This window comes from Sus scrofa, chromosome 4, assembly GCF_000003025.6.
Source record: "Sus scrofa isolate TJ Tabasco breed Duroc chromosome 4, Sscrofa11.1, whole genome shotgun sequence".
NCBI lineage: Eukaryota > Metazoa > Chordata > Mammalia > Artiodactyla > Suidae > Sus > Sus scrofa.
Window position 1 is genome coordinate 47,064,309 of NC_010446.5, and position 22,010 is coordinate 47,086,318.

The window sequence follows — 22,010 nt, forward strand, 5'->3', positions numbered from 1 at the left end:
AACAAAATAATGCCATTTGCTGCAACATGGATGGAACTAGAGACTTTCATACTGAGTGAATTAAGTCAGAAAGAGAGAAAGACAAATACCATGTGATATCACTGATATCTGGAATCTAATATACAGCACAAATGAACCTTTCTACAGAAAAGAAAATCATGGACTTGGAGAATAGACTTGTGGTTCCCAAGGGGGAGTGGGAAGGAGTGGGATGGATTGGGAACTTGGTGTTAATAGATGCAGAATTTTGCCTTTGGGGTGGATTAGCAATGAGATCCTGCTGTGTAGCACTGTGAACTATGTCTAGTCACTTATGATGGAGCAAGACAATGTGAGAAAAAAGAATATATACATGTATGTGTAACTGGGTCACCATGCTGTACAGCAGAAAAAAACTGCATTAGGGAAATAACAATTAAAAAAATAAATAAAAATAGCTAAATAAAATGAAAAAATAAATAAAATAAAATAAAAAATAAGTAAATAAATAAATAAATAAAATAAAAAATAAATAAAAATAGCTAAATTGGAGTTCCCGTCGTGGCCAGTGGTTAACGAATCCGACTAGGAACCATGAGGTTGCGGGTTGGTCCCTGCCCTTGCTCAGTGGGTTAACGATCCGGCGTTGCTGTGAGCTGTGGTGTAGGTTGCAGACGCGGCTTGGATCCCGCGTTGCTGTGGCTCTGGCGTAGGCCGGGGGCTACAGCTCCGATTCAACCCCTAGCCTGGGAACCTCCATATGCCGCGGGAGCGGCCCAAGAAATAGCAACAACAACAACAACAACAACAATAACAACAACAACAACAACAAAAAGCAAAAAAAAAAAAATAAAAATAACTAAATAAAATGAAAAAAACCTTCAAATATGTATATTATCCTAAGAAGTATAGCAAATTAACATATAAAAATAAAGACAATTTATTTAGTCTTAATTTTCCAGCAACTGCTTTTTATTTGTTGTCATCAGTTAGATTTAGGGTAACTTAAATCATTACTCCTCTGGTAACTTTATGTATCTAAATCTTACACCTTATGCAAAAAATTAATTTGAAATATATCATAGACCATAGATTTATATGTAAAACACGGAAGTATGGAACTTGCAGAAGATAACATAGAAATGAATCTTTAATCCCTATAGCTTGGTGAAGATTGCTTAGACAGGACAGCAAAAGCATGATCATTAAAGAAAAAATAAAAACTTTTGTTCTGTGAAAAACTCTCTTAAAAGAATGGAAAGGATAAATTTTGAACTGGAAGACAAATTTTGCAAACTACATATCTGATGAAGGATTTGTATCTAAAATATACAGAACTCTTAAAATTCAATAGTAAAAACCCAAAGAATCCAAGTAGAACATGGTCTTGAGATATAATGAGACATTTCACCGAAAAGGATATATAGATGGCAAATAAGTAAATAACAATGTTCAACATCATTAGCAATTAGGAAAATGAAAATTAAGACCATGATGACATATCACCATATGCCTATTAGAATGCTAGAACAAAAAACTATGATAATACCAAATGCTGGTGAGGGTGCAGAAAAGCTTAGTCTATCATACATTGCTGGTGGAATGTACAATGGTACAGCTACTGTGGAAAACAGATAGGTAGTTTCTTAAAAAGCTAAACATACCATTACTATATGACCAAGTAGTTATACTCTTGGGTATTTATTTCAGAGGAATGCAAACTTACGTTTGTTCAAAAAGTTTCACAGGACTGTTCATAGGAGCTTTATTGTAATTGCCAAAGGCTCAAAATAACCAAAATATCCTTCAATAGATGAATGGTGAAACAATTTTGGTATATCCATACCATGGAATAGTATTCACCAATGAAAAAGAATCAGCTATTGATAAAGCAGTAAGTTAAATGGATCTCAAAGGCATTATGAGATAGAACACGCTAAGTAAAACAATGCCAACATCATACACTGTATGATTCCACTCATATACCATTCTCAAAATGACAAAATTATACAGATGGAAAACACATTAGTGACTGATGATGGTTAGGGATGATGAAGGGGAAGAGGTGAGAGTGACTAGAAAGAGGTAGTATAACTGATATCTCTGTTATGATAGACAGTGCTACAGCTGATTGCTGTGGTGGTTATACAAATTTTTACCTTGTAAAGCAATATATAACTACATACATGCATTGTACAAATGTCAAATTCCTGGTCTTGAAACGGTGCTATAATTATACGTGGCAGAAATTGGGTGAAGGATACATGCAACTTCTTTGTTTACCTTTGCAACTTTCAGTGAATCTATAATAATTTCAAAGTAAAAAGTAGACTACAGGTATACTTGACAATATCAATTAAGAACATAATAACTTTTATTTTATTTTTTTGCTTTTTAGGGCCACACCCACGGCATATGGAAGTTTCTAGGCCAGGGGTAGAATCAGAGCTGCACCTGCCAGCCTACACCACAGCCACAGCAATGCTGGTCTAAGGCACGTCTGCGAGTTACACCACAGCTCATGGCAACGCCAGGTCCTTAACCCACTGAGCAAGTCCAGGGATCAAACCCGCATCCTAACTGATACTAGTTGGATTTGTTTACACTGAGCCATGACAGGAATTCTCTTGAACCATAATTTTATCAATCTCTATAGTCTAGGAATAACCAAGCCACTATAATATATTAGGAGCTATGGAAAAGGAAGAGGTATTAAACTGGTAGGGTAGAAGAAACAACTAAAAAGTCTTTAAAACTATTAAACACAAGGATGCAGATAAGCTTTTTTTTTTAAAAAAAAAGTAATTACCAATTACCTTAACATGAAATTCATTATCCAATAAGATATTTTGAGTCTTCAGATCATGGTGAAGTAAAGGAGGATTCATATTGTGCAGGTAATTTACACCTAGTGCAATTTCATGCAAAATACGAAATCTCAAAGGCCAAGGAACATCAGGATATTCATTTTTCTTCATATATATGAAAGAAACAAAACCAAAATTAGTGGCTAAATTTCATTACATTTTCACTTAGAAAATGAAATATTCCTTGAGGAAATATACACTAAATATCTAGTATAATTAAATATAGATCAAAAATATGCTCATTTTTATTAAATTGTATCAATTTGACATTATTTAAGATCCCTATTCTCCTTTTCCTCAATTTTCAGAGAAAATGACTTTACTGATATTTCCTTTTAGTTTATATAGGTAATGCAATTACATAGTATGAGGTCTTTTCTTAGTTGACAGTTTTTAATTCCTTTATATATATATAATACCCAGACATATATATTTATACTTATGCCCATCTCCCCATTCTATGGATTCATCAAGTAACTTGTGCCCATGCACGTGCACATACACACGTATCAATTAGAATTATGACTATATTATATTCAATAAGCATTAATACATAAAACTTTTAAATCATATTAATTAATTTATTTGCACTCAAGCCTGAAAAATTAGCTTTTGGGAGTTTTCATGAAGGGGACAAAGATCATTTTAATTTCTAAGCGTATATAACATTGACAATTAAAAATGTAATTTTTTCTATTTCCTGCTACTTACAAGTGATAACCATCTGAACTTTCTTAAATGTTTTCTAAACATAAAAGTTTATACAGCTTCCTAGGAGGATGAACATACTCAGAGAAATTAGATAATTTGGGAAAATTTGACAACGAACCATGAGAGATCACTGGGTATATTTTTCTAAATGATATGATAAAGTACACTTCTAGTGAAAGCTCAAAACTGTTCTTGAGAATTTTTTTTCTGTGAATGGGTCAGCTTATAGTTCACTGATTAACTTGGCAGGGGAATGGATCAAAATACTTTGTGTTGATAAGTATTTCGTTCAATCTTTGTGAGGTTGGGGGAGGGTATGTCAAGATAAACCCTACCCTAATAACACAACGCAGCACACCAAAAGAAACACAAAACACAAATGGTGAACATTACTTTCTCCTGTATACACAGATCCCCATTCCCTTGAGTAACTGAATCTTTTAATCTATAAAAAGGTGACTTTGGAAGTTCCCATTGTGGCTCAGTGGTACCAAGCCCGAATAGTATTTATGAGGATGCGGGTTCGATTTCTGGCCTTGCTCAGTGGGTTAATGATCCAGTGTTGCTGTGAGCTATGGTATAGGTTGCAGATGCAGCTTGGATCTGGCGTTGCTGTGTCTGTGTTGTAGGCCAGCAGCTACAGCTCTGATTTGACCCCTAGGCTGGGAACTTCCATATGTCGTATTTGCAACCGTATAAATAATAAAAAAAAAAGGTAACTTCTTTGAAAATTATATCATTTAAAGAAGTAATAAGGCTTCTCTGATAAAATAAATGGTGAAACTTTACCATTGCAATTGTTTTTCATTATTCTTATTCATCTATATATCCCCAAATAATATGATCATATGTAAAACCAAAGCACTACATGGCCTGAATAAGAGAATTGCAGGCGCTGAAAACAAATAATACTTACCCTATGTAGGAGTTCATTTAACGATCCATTTGGCATATATTCGGTAACTATTCCCAAAAATTCAGGCTCATTGCAAATTCCCAAAATTGGAAGAATGTAACTAAATCTAGCTTTGTGTAAAATTTCAGCTTCTCTTAAGACATCATTTCTTTCACTAAAGAAAGAAAATGCATAATTATTTCAAATTAACGAAAAATAGACAATTATCATGCCCATAATATTAATTAAACCTAGATTTTTTTCATTCATTAGCTTTTGGTCATGTAAATTATGCAACTTATCTTAGTTTCTTCCTATTTAAAGTAGAGATAATATCTACTGTATATATTCTATAGGTCTGATTAGAGATCAAAATAACTTGTATAAGCCAGACGTGCTTGTAGCAAAAGTGCTGACAGAAAAAATTGCTACATACAAATTATTATTGTCCTTTTCCTAGGGAAGGGAAAGAACAAGATGTTTAAGTCTATAAAGTCTACTCTATTATGGAGTTCCCGTTGTGGCTCAGTGGGTTACAAATCTGACTAGTATCCATGAGGATGCAGGTTCGATCCCTGGCTCACTTAGTGGGTTAAGGATCTGGCATTGCTGTGAGTTGTGGTATAGGTTGCAGACACGGCTCAGATCTGGCGTGGCTGCTGTATAGGCCGGCAGCTGTAGCTCTGATGCAACCCCTAGCTTAGGAACTTCCATATGCTGCAGGTGTGCCCACCCCCCCGGCCCCTTAAAAAAGTCTACTATATTAGAATGAGAGGTGCTTTAACTAATTACATTAAGTTTATGTTGATTAAAATGATCAAATTTGATTAGAATGTTACATTAAATTTTATGGTTGCATATCACATAAAGTTTTTCTAAATATCCTCAATATTAAAATGCTTAAATATTACAGATCTTAACGGCTAGATGATAATAGTTTCATGACGGTCAATGATGCTTAGAAACTATACACTGGAACTTAGGAAAAGAACAATGGGAACAGGTAAATGCTTATAACTCTGGATCCCAGTTTCATTTGCTTATCATTAAGACAAGTAGATGACTGAACTTTTATTATGAATAAAGAACTGTGCTTAGCATTATGGAGACTATTAATGCAAAAAAAAAAAAAAGTCTGTGACCCCAAGCTGTCCAGAACTCTTTTTAAGGAAAATACTCATTGTGGTTTTGATTTGCATTTCTGTAATGATTAGCGATATTGAGACCTTTTCATATAACTATTGGTCATTTGTATGTCTTTGGATATGTTAATTATATTGATCTTGTTAATCATCCCATGATGATGGATATGTATAGCAAACAATCACCTTGTGTACTTTAAATATATACAATTATATTTGTCTATTATTCCTCAATAAAGTTAAAAAATAAGAAAAGCAAATAAAAAAGAATATCGAATACTTAAATATAAAGTAGAATGAGCTGCCATCAAAAACAAGTAAATAAGCAAGTAAGTAAGTAAATAAATAACTATAGAGAGCTCAAAGAACTAGTAACTTGGGCTAAGGGAGTTGCTATAGCTCTTAGAGAGAGATTTCAATAGTACTTTAAGGATGGATAAAATTTCTACCACTGGAAAAATGGTATCCAAGATGGATGTGGCCTGCAAGATGGGGGAGATTTTTGCCTTTCTTTTTCATCACTGTATCCCCAGGATGTAGAATAGTATCTAGTATACAGAATATGTCTAAGAGGTATGTATCAAATGTATTCAAGGAAGTTAAAGTGAAAGGTATATTTGGAAAATGGCAAATTGTTTAGTACGAATAGGTGTGTAACACCATGTATACAGTGAAGGTGAAGAGTGTAGGGTAGGGCCTCATTTCAGAGCCTTTAAGCAGGTGAGGGTGTTCACACTTTATTTGGTGGTCACTGAGTTGTGACTGCAGGTTATTGAGAAAGGGAATGACGTTAGTGGGACAAACTTTTAGGATGATTAACTTGGCAGCAAGGGTGTAGGCTCAGCAGAAAGAGGTAGAGTTGAAAAACCAGGTGTTAGAAGATATAATATTAGTTAAGATGTGAAGCAATGAGAGTCTGAAACTATAAAGATTGCAGTAGAAATAGAAAGAAAAATACTAGCAGAATAGAATGCCCAGGCTGTGGTAACTGACTGATTGACTAAAGTGGGGGGGGGTGTATATAAATATATAAAAAGGAAGGGAACTAGATTTTCCACCAATTTTTATTGTGGACGATTTGGTGTTGGTAGGAGCAATAACAGAAACAGAAATGTCTCTAGGAGAAGCTTATTAGGTAAGTGATGATGACTGGTTGGTGCTTAAATCACCCAAGCTCTTGATGAATGGCTACTGAAGTAAGAAAAGCAATGGACATTTCAGACCAGACTATGAGGCCTCCCTTAAAAACAAACAAAAAACAAAATAAAGCAAAAAATCTTAGCTAGGTAATATACTTACATGTTTCAAAATTCAGGAGTTATAAGAAAGGATAAAGCAAAAAGTTTCCCTCCTTCTCCCTGTTCTTCAGCCACTTAATATCCCAGCTGTGAGGCAACCAATTACATACGTTTGTGAGATCTGTTTTAATTAAATTTATATTTCCTAAATTGAAACAGTTTCGTATTTGTCTCAAGAGATGTAGGTCAACAAGGCAGTTATTGAGTAGGAAATTTGCAGAGACAGGATGGACCTGAAGGTTCCTGGATACTATGAGAAAGAACTATAGAGAGGGCATTTTAGGGAAATCTTAGTGATACTTAACGTAATAATGCCTCCTCCTTTTAAGAGTATGAGGCATTCTTCCTTCTCCCATGATCATATTAAGTGTCAGCCACTTTATAGTCACCATCATCCTAAGACCAACCCTTTAAAGTTGGTTTCTTTTGTTTATCTCCACTTTATATATGAAGGTGCTCTGGCTCAGAAAAATTAGTAATTTTCTAACCATCATACCAACCATAAGTGGCAGGGTTGGAGTCAGATGTGAATTGTTAATTGTGGGATTCTAAAGCCTTTGTTCTTTCCATTCACTGCTTGATCAGAGAAGAAAAGTTCTTGAAGTCAGATTTTGGGAAGAATGAGTGATTAGGAAAACAGAAAAAGCCAAAACAGGTTAAAAATAGGTTTTTATATTTTAAAAATAAAAATGTAAAATACAACTTCTACAGACACATCACCAAAACCACACAAATCAAAATTTTAGGGAGTTCCTATCTTGGCCCAGTGGTTAAAGAATCTGACTAGAAATCATAAGGTTGTGGGTTCAATCCCTGGCCTTGCTCAGTGGGTTAAGGATCCGGCGTTGCCGTGAGCTGTGGTGTAGGTCACAGACGTGGCTCGGACCCCACGTTGCTGTGGCTGTGGCGTAGGTCAGTGGCTACAGCTCCGATTAGACCTCTAGCCTGGGAACCTCCATAAGCCGTGGGTGTAGCCATAGAAAAGACAAAAAGACAAAAAGACCAAAAAAAAAAAAAAATTCAGTCACAAAACAGCTATGTTGTCTACACAGGGTGTTCATAAAACCAATCAGACTCATCTACTCATAAGGAGTTGGAAGACTATTGAAGGACCACTCATTGGGCAGAAGTCAGGTTATAGAGAACTCACCAATCACTAAAATAAGAATGAACATGTGACAGCACATAAATTTATTTTTCTTTCATGATTCCAAAGAACAAAGCAAACATTATCCACACCAGAGCCCAAGAAGTACATGTATTTGTATGCCTGGCTTTACAAGTGAGGAAATAGACACCTGTGAGTCAACAGCACAGCCTAGCCCTATGCTCAGACTACCAAAATACTGCTAATGTTAACATTCTAGGTAATAAGTGGGAGAAAAAAATGTGATGCAGTAATGCCAAAGCGTATCACTGGTTTTTATGGTTTCTTTGACAACAGAGTTAGTCTCCTTCCAAATTTAGTAAAGAATTTTAGATTATAAAAATTGTTAATGAGCATGGAAAGGAAACTCCATCTTCATTTCTTGGCCCCAAATGGCACAAAACTTAAATTAAAATCTTGAGAAGCAGATCCAAAATGGATCAATTTGCTTTAAAATACCTAATGAGTACATAAGTACTAGACTTCTACATTTTAAAACAGTTGATTCTAAAATATGTCCGCCTTCTTTAATCAATCACCACTCTTCAGAGCTGACTACATTCACATACACAACATTGCCCAGGACCTGCTCCACAGAATTCAAGGCCCAGGATAAACACACCCTGTATATCAGTAGGTCTGGATTATGGTACACAAAAAGTGTGAAAAATATCTAAAGATGTCTCAAACTTACTGTAAGATCTAGTCCATCCAAGCCTGACAACAAGAGAGCAAAGAAAAGCCCCAGGCAGATGAAAGTTAAATATTAGCAGTGCTGAAGCTGAGGAATTAATCTGCTATTGGATGCCTACAGCCTCTGGCCAATCAGGCATCTAGCATGATGTATTTTCACTTTAGACACAGGGAGGAGGAGAGGAGAATGTTGCAATCATGAATGTTAACTCACTAAGAATTGAATACAGGGCCTAGTTAAATTCCTGTTGGAAAGAAAATACACAAGACTGCTGACTAGATCACTGACTAATACATATGGTTCAAAGACTTTTCTGGAAACAGAAACCATTGCTAGCTGTCCCTTAAAAACTGGACAACTGCACTAATATTGTTGCTGGATTTGAAAGACATTCAAAAATTTTGGTCATATAACCATCTTCTGATTTTGGTTTATTGTTAGCAAAAAACAATATGTATTTCCTCTAGGGACAGGCTTCCTTCTCTGTGAGACTAAGGGTAGAAACCAAACTGAATTGAATTTGATATCTAAACTTTCATGACTACATGTAGCGAACCAAAACAACAATAAAAAGCCAAAACTGAAACATCCCTGACTCTAGAGCCATGCTGTGCAATAAAAATATGTGAGCCACACAATTAAAAATTTTCTAGCAGCCACTTTAAAAGTAAAAAGAAACACCTGAAATGAACTTTAATATATTTATCCCAGTGTATCAAAAATATCATCTTAGCATATCAATATAAAAGTATTAATGATATATATAATTTTTTCAATAGTGAGTGGTAGAAATCTGCTGTGTATTTTACACTTAGAGCACATTTCAGTTCAGAAAGCCACATTTCAAGTGCTCAAAAGCCACCTATGGTTAAGAGCTACCTATTGGGTAGAAACCCATCTACAAAAACAAAAAAACAAAAAATCAAAAAAACCAAAAACCCCAAAAAACAACAACAAAAACAGAAAAGAAGGGGTGAAAACAAAGCAAACAAAATCCAATTTCAGTAAAGAGGACGTTTAGAGTTGGGCTGTGACTGCAGATTTTTGGTGCCTGGAGAAAGTAAGGCCAAGGAGAGAAGGCTGTGAAAAGAAGTGCGATGGCTGCTGCATCTTCAGAGAAGCCAGTTTTCCCTATCAGGTTAGCCCTGAGCCTTGAAGGGCTGCCTAGCAGTGACGAATGGTAGGGCCGACTCCATGGTCACCGTCGTTTGGGCAGAAGAGCCCGCCAGCCCAGGGTTGGAGCCAGAGGGGACAGGGCACATACATTTCGGGACTCCGCGGGGGAACCGCTGGGGAGACTTACCTGTCAAGCAGTGGGGTGTGGATGTGCAAGTGCTTTACGGCCACCTGGATGCGCCAGTCTGCGTGGCGGGCGGACGACACGGTGCCGGACGCGCCACGGCTCAAGTAGCACAGGTCAGCGAGCTTTCGGTACGGGATGGTGGGCAGGGCGCTGCAGATGGCCTCCTCGTTCATGGTGGCGGGCGGCGCGGGCACTCGGCCACCAGCCGGTTCCGGGTGTGCCCGCTGTTCCCGCGGCTCCGTCCCAGCGCGCTCGGGGCGGCCAGCCCTCCCCGCTGTTGGACGCTAGGTCACGAGGTCATCCATTCCCCGAGCAGCCCACACCAAGCCGCAGCGTTTCCCGAGCCCGAGTACTCCTCTAGAGACTGGGGTCGCTGGGCGGGTGGAGGAGGAGCTTCCTCTCAGGCGCAGCCACCAGAGCCCGCCCTTCGGGGCTCCTCCCTCCCTAGACTTCTCAGTCGACGTCAGCGACTGACGCTAAAGCGACGAAGAGGGCCCCGGTACAGCCCGCGGTCCTTCCAGCTGGCTCCGGCCTCGATATGAGGCCAGGATTTCTGCCTGGTGGCGCCCAGAAAACCCGTGCCGCTTCGGCGGGGTACGGGCGGGCTTGGGATGGGGAAGGGAACCAGAGGCGCTCAATTTTGTCTTCTCTCCCCCCACCTGCTAGGTTTGGAAAGTTTGCTTTTGGGCACAGTTCCTCTCTGCAGCCTCATACCGGGCAGCAGCCCCCCCCCCCCCCCCTTACCCCGGAGGAATTTCCTCTGGGCCCCGAGTGTTCCGGGAGTCGCTAAACCCCGGAGGGGTGGCGGGGCGGGTGTGATGACTGACAACTAGGACTGTGCGCCTGCGCAGAATGTGCTTTGAGGGAATGCAGTGGTGACTAACCAGGACTCAGCTCTTGAACCCAGTGAGTCAGATAGGGGTAAATTTACCTGCCTATCTGAACTCCAATCTTCCATTACTTCCAGCTACTTCAGTCTTGAGGGGGTGGATTGTCGGAGTTTAACCCCGACAAAAAGTTCAGCTGTTTAGTTCACTATGAGACCTATTTCTCTTACTCCTTCCCCCACCCCCAAAGTCCACAATTATAGACAGAGATTGAAAAATAACCTTCAGTCTCTCCTTCCCTCTGATTCCAGGTAAGACTGAAAACGCTTGTCTTATAGATCTGGGAAGAAAACAGTGTTTAATGTCAGTCAGAAAAAACTGCAAACATCTGTTCATCTTTTTACCTTAAACACTTTTCTACTGAAATGACTATTTTGCAAAGTGTGCGTGCAAATATATGCAATACCAAGATCATGCCAGACATTTAATGAATTCTAAGACAAAAGTAATAAGGAATGCCTGATTTCAATGAGAGATTTTTGCCTAAAGAGAATCGGTGCTTCCTTTTTTGTATTGTCTGAAATGATAGTGGCAATGTTACATTTTACAATAAATGGAAACTGTAATGAGAGTGTTTTAAAATTTGATCATTCAAAATAAAATGTCTAGCTTCAAAGATATGGTCTGATAATCTGTGGTTTATTACTTAATAAGCTTTTTGCTCAAAAAGTGCTCAGAAAACTTTTTCCTTTCATTCTTTCATCCAGTTAAAAAAGAGTTCCAAAGAGAGTAAAATGTAAATAAAGAGGAAATGATCAAAATAACAATTTAAGAAATTTTTCCAGTATCAAAGGACAAAGGTCTTCATATTGAAAGGGCCCATTAGCTCCTCACAGTGAATGAAAAAAGACCTATATCTTTAAAATTTTTTACATTTTTTGTTAGAGTATAGTTGATACACAGTATTATGTCAATTTCTGCTGTACAACATAGTGACCCAGTCATACTTATATGTGCATTTTTTTTCCTCATATGGTCTTCCATCATGCTCTACCCCAAGAAATTGGATATAGTTCCCTGTGTTGTACAGTAGGACCTCATTGCTTATTAATTCTAAATGTAATAGTTTGCATAAAGATACATATTAAAACACATCAATAAAAAGATAAGAACCCTAAGAAAGAAAAGATTCCAAAAGTTTTCGGAGGGAAGAAACAAAAAAATGAATGGGAATTAGAATGGCATTGGATTTCTCAATAATAATGATTTTATGCTAATGCACTGCAGAGATTTTTTTCAAATTTTGAAGGACAGTAGCTTTCAGCCTGGAATTCTGTAGTCAAACTATTAAGTATAAGAACAGAATAAAAACATTTGCACCTATATATAAAGACGCAAACATTTATTTTCCATCCATTTGCCTTTTTTTAAAGAAAGCTTCTAGAAGATGTGCTCCCACAAAATATGAGAGTAAAACAAAAAAAGAAAATGACATAGGATTCAGAACACAAGAACAGAAGAATATGAAGGGAAATATTAGGATGAAAGGTAAGTGGCAGAATTAGAGAGCAATCCATTTTCACTGGAGCAGGAGGAGGGCAGGCTCCAAGAAGAGAAACTAGTTAAAATAATTGAATTACAGATTACCTAATTTTGAGTATTTGGGTAGTTACATTCATAGGTGTTTGATAGATCTAATGATATATGTGATAAAACTGGACAGAATTTTTAAAAATATAAGCAAGTGAAAAAATGAGGTAATTATTAATTCTATGAAAAATAAAAATTATAGAGGAATGGAAACAGCATTTCTCCAAACTATTGTGGTAGTGAAAAGTTTAAGACTTTTTAAAGCTCTGAAATAGTAGTATATTATAAATCTCTAAGAAGGATAGAACATGCAGCATAGAGCTCTATAATTTTTATTTTTAATTATATTTTAAGTTTACTTTAGAAAATAAATGTATTTACACGGTTCTAATCCAGTAGATAATTAAGCAGAAGACCTAGATACCTCACAAATGAGGATATCTAAATAGCGAATAGTAAATAAATGTTAAGAGGTGCGTAACATTATTGGTCATCAGAGAACAAGTTAAAAAACAGTGCAGTATCACTACACAGATACAAGAATAGCTAAAATTAAAAAGACAGTATACCAAGTGTGGGTGATATTTTGTAGCAATTGGAACTTTTATACATTTTGCAGGAATGTCCGTTGGTATAAGCAGTTTTGCAAACCGCATGGAGGAATCTATTAAAATTTCTGGTACATATATCCTCAGCAATTCCTTGCCTACATATGTGGACATGCATATGCATAGACTATATATATAATATACTATAATATTCATAGTGCTATTTATAATAGCTTTAAATGGAGATTACCCAAATATCCATAAACAATGGAATGGGTAATTTGTGACACATTAACACAATGGGGTACTAAACAGCAATGATATTGAACAGTGTACAATACTGATCAAATGCAAAAACATAATACTGGATGCAAAAAAGCTAGACACAGAAGAGTACATTTTATGAGTCAATTTCTGTTAAATACAAAAACTATGCTTTTACAAATCAGGATAATGGTTATTCTTGTAGGGTGGATGTATTAACTAGAAGGGACATGATGAGGCTTCTGGTGTGATAGTAATACTCTGTTTCTTGATTTAAGACCTAGACCCTAGGTGCCATAACTGGATATGTTCAGTTATAGAAATTCTCTGAGTTTACACAATGTGTCCTTTTCTGTGTATGTATGTTATACTTCAATAAAAAATTCATAGGTTTAAATACAAATAAATAATAAATGTGGATATATATTATGTCTTATGTAATTAGGTTACACTATATGTCTGTTCACTTGGCTTGTTTTTCACTTAGCCATCTTTTTTGGATATCTTTCCATATGAATGCATAAAAAGTCTCCTCAACTATTTTAATGATGGGTATACCATAATTTATCCTCCATTGATGGACACTTGATGGTTTCCACGTATTTGCTATTACAAATAATGCTGCAATAAATAATTTCTACACATGTCATTTCATACATGTGCAACTATATCTACATGTATAAGTCCTAGAAGCTGAATTGATGGGCCAAATAGTTATGTTCATTTGTAATTTTGATTTGTATTGTTGAATTGATCTTCTCTGAAATTTTTCCATTTTTTTTTCTTCAGACAAATGAGAGTGCTGTTTCTCCACATACTTGTCTTCATTCCTTTTTGAGATACATTGTTTGTCTGCTGATTACTATATTTCAGTCCTTCTAAACTCATTTAAATGCTTAAATTCTTTTTATTGCAAACTTTCTAAATATTTGACCTCAGTTTGTTTATCTCAACCTCAAATCTTTAACTTTCATGATAGTTTCACCATTATATAGTTTAAAAAAGTATGTATTCTTAGTCATTCAGATATTGTCTAATTTATGCCCATAATGAATGGCTAAAGACAGAATGCCTGATGAATACTGATGCTGAACTTCAAGAAACAAAAAAATAAATGAGAGTAATTGTTCACATTAGGCTTAAAAAAATAAACAACCTAAAAAAAACAAGAATCACATCTGCATGTTGAATTCCTCTATTCAAAATTCTGTAAAATTCTATTCAGTTATATTTTCCATTTTCCAATAAATAAAGGTTATTTAAACCTGTACATGCTATTTTAGGGATGTAGAAGCCTGAAATGACATGCTTGAAATTTCTCATAGGCTCTTAAATAAGAAACAAGACAGAAAAGATGAAAAGTAAACCACTTAAAAAACTACAAGTGCAAGAATTAAAAACATTCCAGTCTTTTCTATTTTTTGGTCTAAAAGCATCATGTAAGTTTAAAAAACACATAATTACATAACAATGAATGTTCTGCATGTTACCCATGTACTGCATATTACTAAAATTGTGGGCACATTTGCTACATTTTCTCCTCCCAAATATCAGAAAACATCTGATACCTCTGATGACATTAGAGTTTGTTATTATTAAGTGTGAAAACTACACATTTTGGCAGTTAGCACAATAATGTTTCTCTTTTTATCACTCTAATTGTATTCAGTCCTAAAATTGAACATGATGTCATTTTATTTTATTTTATTTTAGTTTTGTTTTTTTAGGGCCACACCTCCAGCATATGGAAGTTCCCAGGGTAGGGGGCAAATTGGAGCTCTAGCTGCCAGCCTACGGCACAGCCACAGCAATGTGGATCCTAGCCACATCTGCAACCTACACCACAGCTCACGACAATGCCGGATCCTTAACCCACTGAATGAGGCCAGGGCTCAAACCTGACTAGTCAGATTTGTTAGTGCTGAGCCACAGTGAGATCTCCCATGATGTCATTTTAAAATTGATTGATAAAATGATGCTTTTTCTGATAAGCTAAATTAAAAAAATCTATACATGTCGATGTTCCTGTTGTGGCGCAGCAGAGATGAATCTGACTAGTATCCATGAGGATCCAGGTTCCATCCCTGGCCTCACTCAGTGGGTCAGCCATCCAGCATTGACATGAGCTGTGGTGTAGGTCACAGATGTGGCTCGGATCTGGTCTTGCTGTAGCTGTGGCATAGGCTGGCAGCTGCAGCTCTGATTCGACCCCTAGCCTGGGAACTTCCAAATTTCCATAGGCCACAAGTGTGGCCCTAAAAAGAAAAAAATAAAACAAAACAAAATGCATGCCAATTGTAAGAAAATGGGATTATTAGTAAAGATAACATTAAATTCAACCTTTTTTTAAATTTATTTTTTTTTCCGCTGTATAGCATGGGGACCAAGTTACACATACATGTGTACATAATTTTTCCTCCCATCGTTGTGTTGCAATGTAAGTATCTAGACATAGTTCTCAATGCTACACAGCAGGATCTCATTGTAAGTCCATTCCAAGAGCAATAGTTTGCATCCCTTAACTCCAAGCTCCCCATCCCTCCCACTCCCTTCCTCTCTCCTGGGGCAGCCACAAGTCTATTCTCCAAGTCTATGATTTTCTTTCCTGTAGAAATGTTCATTTGTGCTGTATATTAGATTCCAGTTATAAGTGATATCATATGGTATTTGTCTTTCTCTTTCTGACTTATTTCACTCAGTATGAGAGTCTTTGGTTTCATCCATGTTGCTGCAAATGGCATTATGTCCTTCCTTTTTGTGGCTGAGTAGTATTCCATTGTGTATATATACCACATCTTCCTAATCCAATCATCTGTCGATGGACATTTGGGTTGTTTCCATGTCTCAGCTATTGTAAATTCAGACTTTTAATATAGTATTTAGTGATAACACTTTTCTCAAACATTTTTTCAGTTTAAAGATGTATCTTCATCATTTAACATTCATAAAGTGGTGCAATTATTATTATTATTGTAGCTGTACCCTTGGGCTAGGGATTAAACCCATGCCATGGCAGCAACCTCAGCTGCTGCAGTGACAATGCTGATCCTTAACCTACTGTGCCACAAGAGAAGTCCAAGGTGAATTTTATTTACTTTTTTAGGGCCACACCCATGGCATATGCAAGTTCCCAGGCTAGGGGTGCAGTCGGAGCTACAGCTGCCAGACCATGCTAGAGCCACAGCAATGCCAGATCCAAGCTGTATCTGTGACCTACATTGCAGCTCATGGCAGCACCAGATCCTTAACTCACTGAGCGAGGCCAGGGATTGAACCCTCAACCTCATGGTTCCTAGTCTGATTCATTTCCAGTTTGCCATGATGGGAAATCCAGAGGCGAAATTATTTTTAAAAAATTCCTGAGAGGTTTAAACTAACATAACATATCTTTCTGTAAAAGTATGAAAAAATAAAAAATAAGTTGGAAGACACTGCACTAGTACAATCTCTCATTGGAATGCCTAGCAAATGCTTGCCCAGCTTCTTTTTATTTATTTATGTTTTGATCATGCTTATGGCATGCAGAAGTTCCTGGGCCAGGGACTGAACTGGAGCCATAGCAGTGACAACATTGAATCCTTAGGGAACTCCCTAGAAAATATTTTTCACATAGATTGTAAAACTATAGGAAATTTTCCCTTTACTTTTCAGATTATAGCCTGGGAAAATTGCTTTTTATTTGCTCATTGAAATGGACCATGTTGTTAAGCCTTTCAAATTGATAATATAGAGAATGAGCTAGTAGAAAATATGCAATTGGTAGATAAATTCTGATTCAAATCTTTTTACATGAGCATGATCTGAGTTATGTAACTAAAGAAACAGAAGTCCTTTGGAAAGATTGAAGGATTGTGGTCATTCAGAGTAAGAAGATAACCAATTAAAGTCTTCAGAATATTCTATGTGGGAAAGTTGCTCAAAAATTCAAATTAGTAGTGGATAGGGGTAGGGATTTTTGTGCTTTTTTATGGCATTAGGCCAAGGTGCTCAAGCTTAGCTACATCATGCCTCAGTCCCCAGGCCTCCTGTTCATGAGGTACCCTGATAAATCTATACGGACAAATAATAGCAACCAAAAAAGGAAAAGTAGTAGGAAAAAACAAATACGTATTTTTTCTTTTTACGGCTGCACTTGTGGCATATGGAAGTTCCCGGGCTAAGGACTGAATTGGAGCTGCAGCCGCAGGCCTATGCTACAGCTTAACAGACTGAGTGAGGCCAGGGATTGAACCTGCATCCTCACAGAGACGACATCAGGTCCTGAACCTGCCGAACCATAATGGGAACTCCAGTAGTATATTTTTAAAGCTTGCATTAGCCTACTAGAATGCTAGGCAAAAGGCCCAAGGAAACTTCCCTCTTGCTGCTGTCCTCCATCTAACCTCAAACTGGAATGTTTTGGATTTAAGAGAGAGCTAGCTGGACTATCGCTTTTTCATAATAAAAAAATTATATCCAAATGAACTATACTTTAATCCTCAAATTGTACGTATGGTTTATTGTGTAGAAGAAAATAGAGAAAATAATTTGCTTTAAACTCACCTACTTTGATTCCTGCTTAAAGAAGAAAGGAAGCTAGATGGTATTGAGTACCTATTATTCCATTACCAAATATTTATTTGCTTATTAATGTTCAAGAAACATTTTTTCTTCTTTTCATGTAAATATGACTTTTAACTAAAAATAAATACATGTATCAGATTGACATGATAAAATATTTGAGAATTATGAAAAGGTATGTAAATGAGAAGCAAGCCTTCCTGACTCTTCAGATCACCAGTCCACCTCCCCTAAGGTGACAAATAAATTTAACGAATATTATGTGCCATAATGCTAGGGGCTGGAAATTCAAGGATAAGACATAAGGGCTCTGCCCTTAAAATGCTTTTAGTGTTCTAAGGGAGATATAACCTGAGCATAAAATTATAGTACAGTGTGAAAAATGTTCTGATAGGAAAGTTCAGGGTCTGATAGTGAAGTCCAGGGCACACTCAGATATTAGGGGAGAGAGACATGCATGGTAATTTAATAAAGAAAGGTATGGCAAATTGCCCAAAGTCATAGAGTTTGTAAATTAAAGGGACAAGATTCCTGTACAGATCTATTTGTGTTAAAGCTCATATTCTTTCTGGGAACCACTTGCTCTTTCAGTAGATTATTCCATTTTCAGTTTCACTTTATATAATGTGTCAGGAGAGGAATTTATTAGCAAGAGGGGATTTCCCAGATACAAAAAGTGTTGGACAAAAATTGATTATTTATGGACTTTTCTTGGGAAATTCCATTTTCTTTTGACATTTTACTTGGCAGATTTCCAAGAGTGTGGAAAGATATATTACTATGCTCAGTCTGCACTTAAAAATTTCAGCCCCTGAATTTAGCAGGATATTTTGCTTTTAAAAATATCTTCAGAAATAAAAGTCATTTTTTCCATATGTCACTCCCAGATTGTAAGTAAAATATACCAAAGTATATTGTTAGGCAATAGACACAGAAGCACACAGAGAAACACATTTTTTTTTTGGCTTTAGGAAGTGGCTATGTGAAAGAGATTGTAATTTCACTAACCTTTTTAACATCCTTTTTTTTTTTTTTTTTTTTTTTTTTTTTTTTTCAGTGGGGCAGGAACAAAGCTGTGGAGGAAGGCAGTGCTTGTCTTATTGTAGTAGCCAGTAGTCTAGGTCATAACAAGGCAGGCTGGTGCAATTGTCTGGAAGTGGACACTATGACCAAGGCAGTGATCGAACGTCAGCAGCTTAACAAGTTGCCAGAGAGAACTCTAAAATTTATTGGGAACTAAAGAACACTTAGGAAGCTTCTTTGACTTAATTTTCATAATTGTGAAAAGGAATAGAAATGTCTGCCCTACCTGGGAAACCTTGTTGCACAACTCCAGGAGATACTATTCACACTGGAGAGGTGCCATTTACATGCAATGTATTGTGAGTGGGCCCCTGGAGTTGTGCAATGTGGGGACCCTACAGCCTACCTATCTCCCAGGGTTGTTCTCAGATACTCAATTACACAATGAATATGAAAGAACTTTATAAACTACAAACCTGTCAATCTATGTAAATAATAATAATAATAGTTGTTATTTTCCTGGCCATCTCTGCCCTAGTTTGAGAAAGAGAAAACCAGTTCCTATTAGCTGGGAGCTGGGTTGGTACTCCCTGTGACTCTGTGACATTCTCCTATTCAATATAAACACTTTCATAGGACACCAGCCTCAGACAAGACTACTTTGTCACTGTAGTGGAATAAGAAAAAATAAGACCACTTCATAATCATGTTTGAACAGAGTTAAAAAACATTGTTCAAACACAAGAATGAGCAAACATTGCCCTTTCCTGGCTAATAGTGAGTGCCTGCTCCTTCTTTACTAAGTATAGCTTAAGCTCAATTTTGTTCTTCTCACTGTCTAGATATGAATTATTAAGATAACTGATCAGAGAATTACCAGACAGAATCCAATGCAGAGAAGATACCCCTTTTTTTGAATGCTCCCCAAAATCACCCACAACAAGTCCAAATCCTGTAATTAGTTTTCTCTGACATCTTCTTACTGAAATGTCCTATGGTTCTTTGTGGTACACATCCCTTCTACTTGCAGAGAGTCAGTAAACCCAGCTTCATAGAACTGCAGATATGTTCCTGGTCATCTCTGGCTAGACAAGATTGACAATTTCCTAGAGCAGTTATTACACAGCCTGGAGACCTCACTATCCACATTTCATTTAAAGAGTTGGCTCCTTTGACTTCTCTAGGGCCTTGCCTATGGTGTTAGTTCTATTTCAGAGCCCAGAACTGCAGAAGAAGAGCTTCTGGCTGGTTATAATCTCATCCTTCATGTCCTTTGTGGATTATGGGGATATGGACATAAGGTCCTGAATTTCTAAAACAGCAACAACAATAGCAATAACAGCTAACAGGTATATAATGCTTGCTATGTGTTAGAAACTCTTATGAGCAATTTCTGTATAACAACTCATTTGGTACAATAACACTGTGCACTGGATGCTATTACCATTCTCACTTTGCAGATACACAAATTGAGGCACAGAAATGTTAGTTACTTATGTAAAGTCCCACAGCTCTTAAGTGGTAGAGTCAACAATTGAACCAAGGAAATTACGTTGTTGTAGTCTGAATTAGTTCAACTGTTCTCATGGTACTAGAGTACTGAGAGATGGAGTCTGAATGATTTGGAACTGCTCAACCCACTTTTATATGAAGAATTATTTTATGTGTGGAAAGATATCTTTTAAGAAGTTCAGTCTAGCAATCTTAAAGTCCTCCTTCCTTCCTTTTCCTTCCTTCCTTCCTTCCTTCCTTTCTCTCTCTCTTTCTTTCTTTCTTAATGGCTGCACCTGTGGCATATGGAATTTCCTAGGCCAGGGATTGAATCTGAGCAGCAGCTGCAATAACCTATGCCACAGCTGTGGCAACTCTGTATCCTTTAACCCACTGAACTGGGCCAGGAGAACCTGTACCTCTGTAGTGACCTGAGTCACTGCAGTCGAATTCTTAACTCACTGTGCCACAGCAGGAACTCCTGATATGCCTCTTTAAAATGGTTTCTCATAGGAATAATTTAAACTTTATGGTAGCTGTACTTTTCTTTTTCTTTTACATATCAACAACTTAATTCAGCATTTATTAAATGATTATGATGTGAATGGCTCTTTGGCATATAATATGGGACATAGGATAAACTCTACATTGTTACCTATAAAAGTGAGGACTAAAATCTTTAAATACATCATTTGTATTCTTTAGAAATCTTTCTCATTATAATAACAACTTTGAATTGGGATATAATTTGCATTAACTGATCTGATTCTAGCAGAAAAACAGGGAACTTTGGAATCCAATGGACATGAGTTTAAGCCTTCTTTCATTAACCAACATGCATGACCTCTTTAGTATTTTGTAATCCCAGTGAGTCTCATTTCCTTCATCTATTAAATAGTGAAAATAATAATTTTAAAAAGGGAGTTAGAGAATTAAATAGGATAGTATGTATAATATTATACCCAATAAATATTAGTTTCCTTTCCCCAAAAATGTATTTGGGCCTTTCCAATTTTAGTTATGTAAGAATTATCAACTTTGTAAGATGATTGTCAAGGCTGGCTTTTGAATTATTGAAAAATAACTTGAAAACTGTGTAGCCATGCTCTTGTGTCATACGTAATCTCTAGGAAGACAAGGGCCATATCTGTTTTCTTCAACAGAGCCTAGGACAATGAATAAAAGTGATAATAATCTACCTATTATCACTTTAGGCTGAGGAAGGATGTTATAGCCAGTGGAAGACTGTAATTCTTGGGTGAAAAGCATGCAGAATTATCTGGTGTACTCACTTCAAATTTTTTTTTCAAAGTTACAAGTTCATGTTTAAAAATAATTATAGTTCACAGAGGTAAAGTTATGAAAAAGTAGCAGATTAAAAATATTTGCAGCCAATATTCTGATAACTCTCTAAATCTAAACTGTATCTCTAAACTCAGACTGTATCTAGTGCAGTAGTATTTTCTATCACCTGTTTAGAAAATTAAAATATTATTAAATAAACTATGTACAACTGAAAATATTGGATGGAAGATATTCTATTTCAAGCATAATTAGATGTTAACTTTACTCCTCTTAGCAGATTTAGTGAAAACTCAGTCATCTGACCGAGTGAACAAATCAATTTCCTTAAAAAACTTATTATGAAATTAATAGATTAAAGAAGAACTA

The 22,010-nt window shown here is 36.5% G+C and overlaps 1 protein-coding gene across 2 annotated transcripts in view; it reads right to left on the minus strand.

Annotated features, from left to right (window-relative positions):
* Nucleotides 1–10,825, minus strand: part of RIPK2 (receptor interacting serine/threonine kinase 2) — a 48,576-nt gene extending 37,751 nt beyond the window's left edge. Inside the window, exons 1-3 of one of the 2 annotated variants that reach the window (XM_021089139.1) lie at nucleotides 10,037–10,825; nucleotides 4,474–4,627; nucleotides 2,796–2,951 (exon numbers count right to left, since the gene is read on the minus strand). In XM_021089139.1, coding sequence (XP_020944798.1) covers nucleotides 2,796–2,951; nucleotides 4,474–4,627; nucleotides 10,037–10,209 — 483 coding nt within the window. In that variant the 5' untranslated portion in view covers nucleotides 10,210–10,825. The remainder of the gene's footprint in view (nucleotides 1–2,795; nucleotides 2,952–4,473; nucleotides 4,628–10,036) is intronic. The other variant, XM_013996625.2, reaches the window with a different exon arrangement.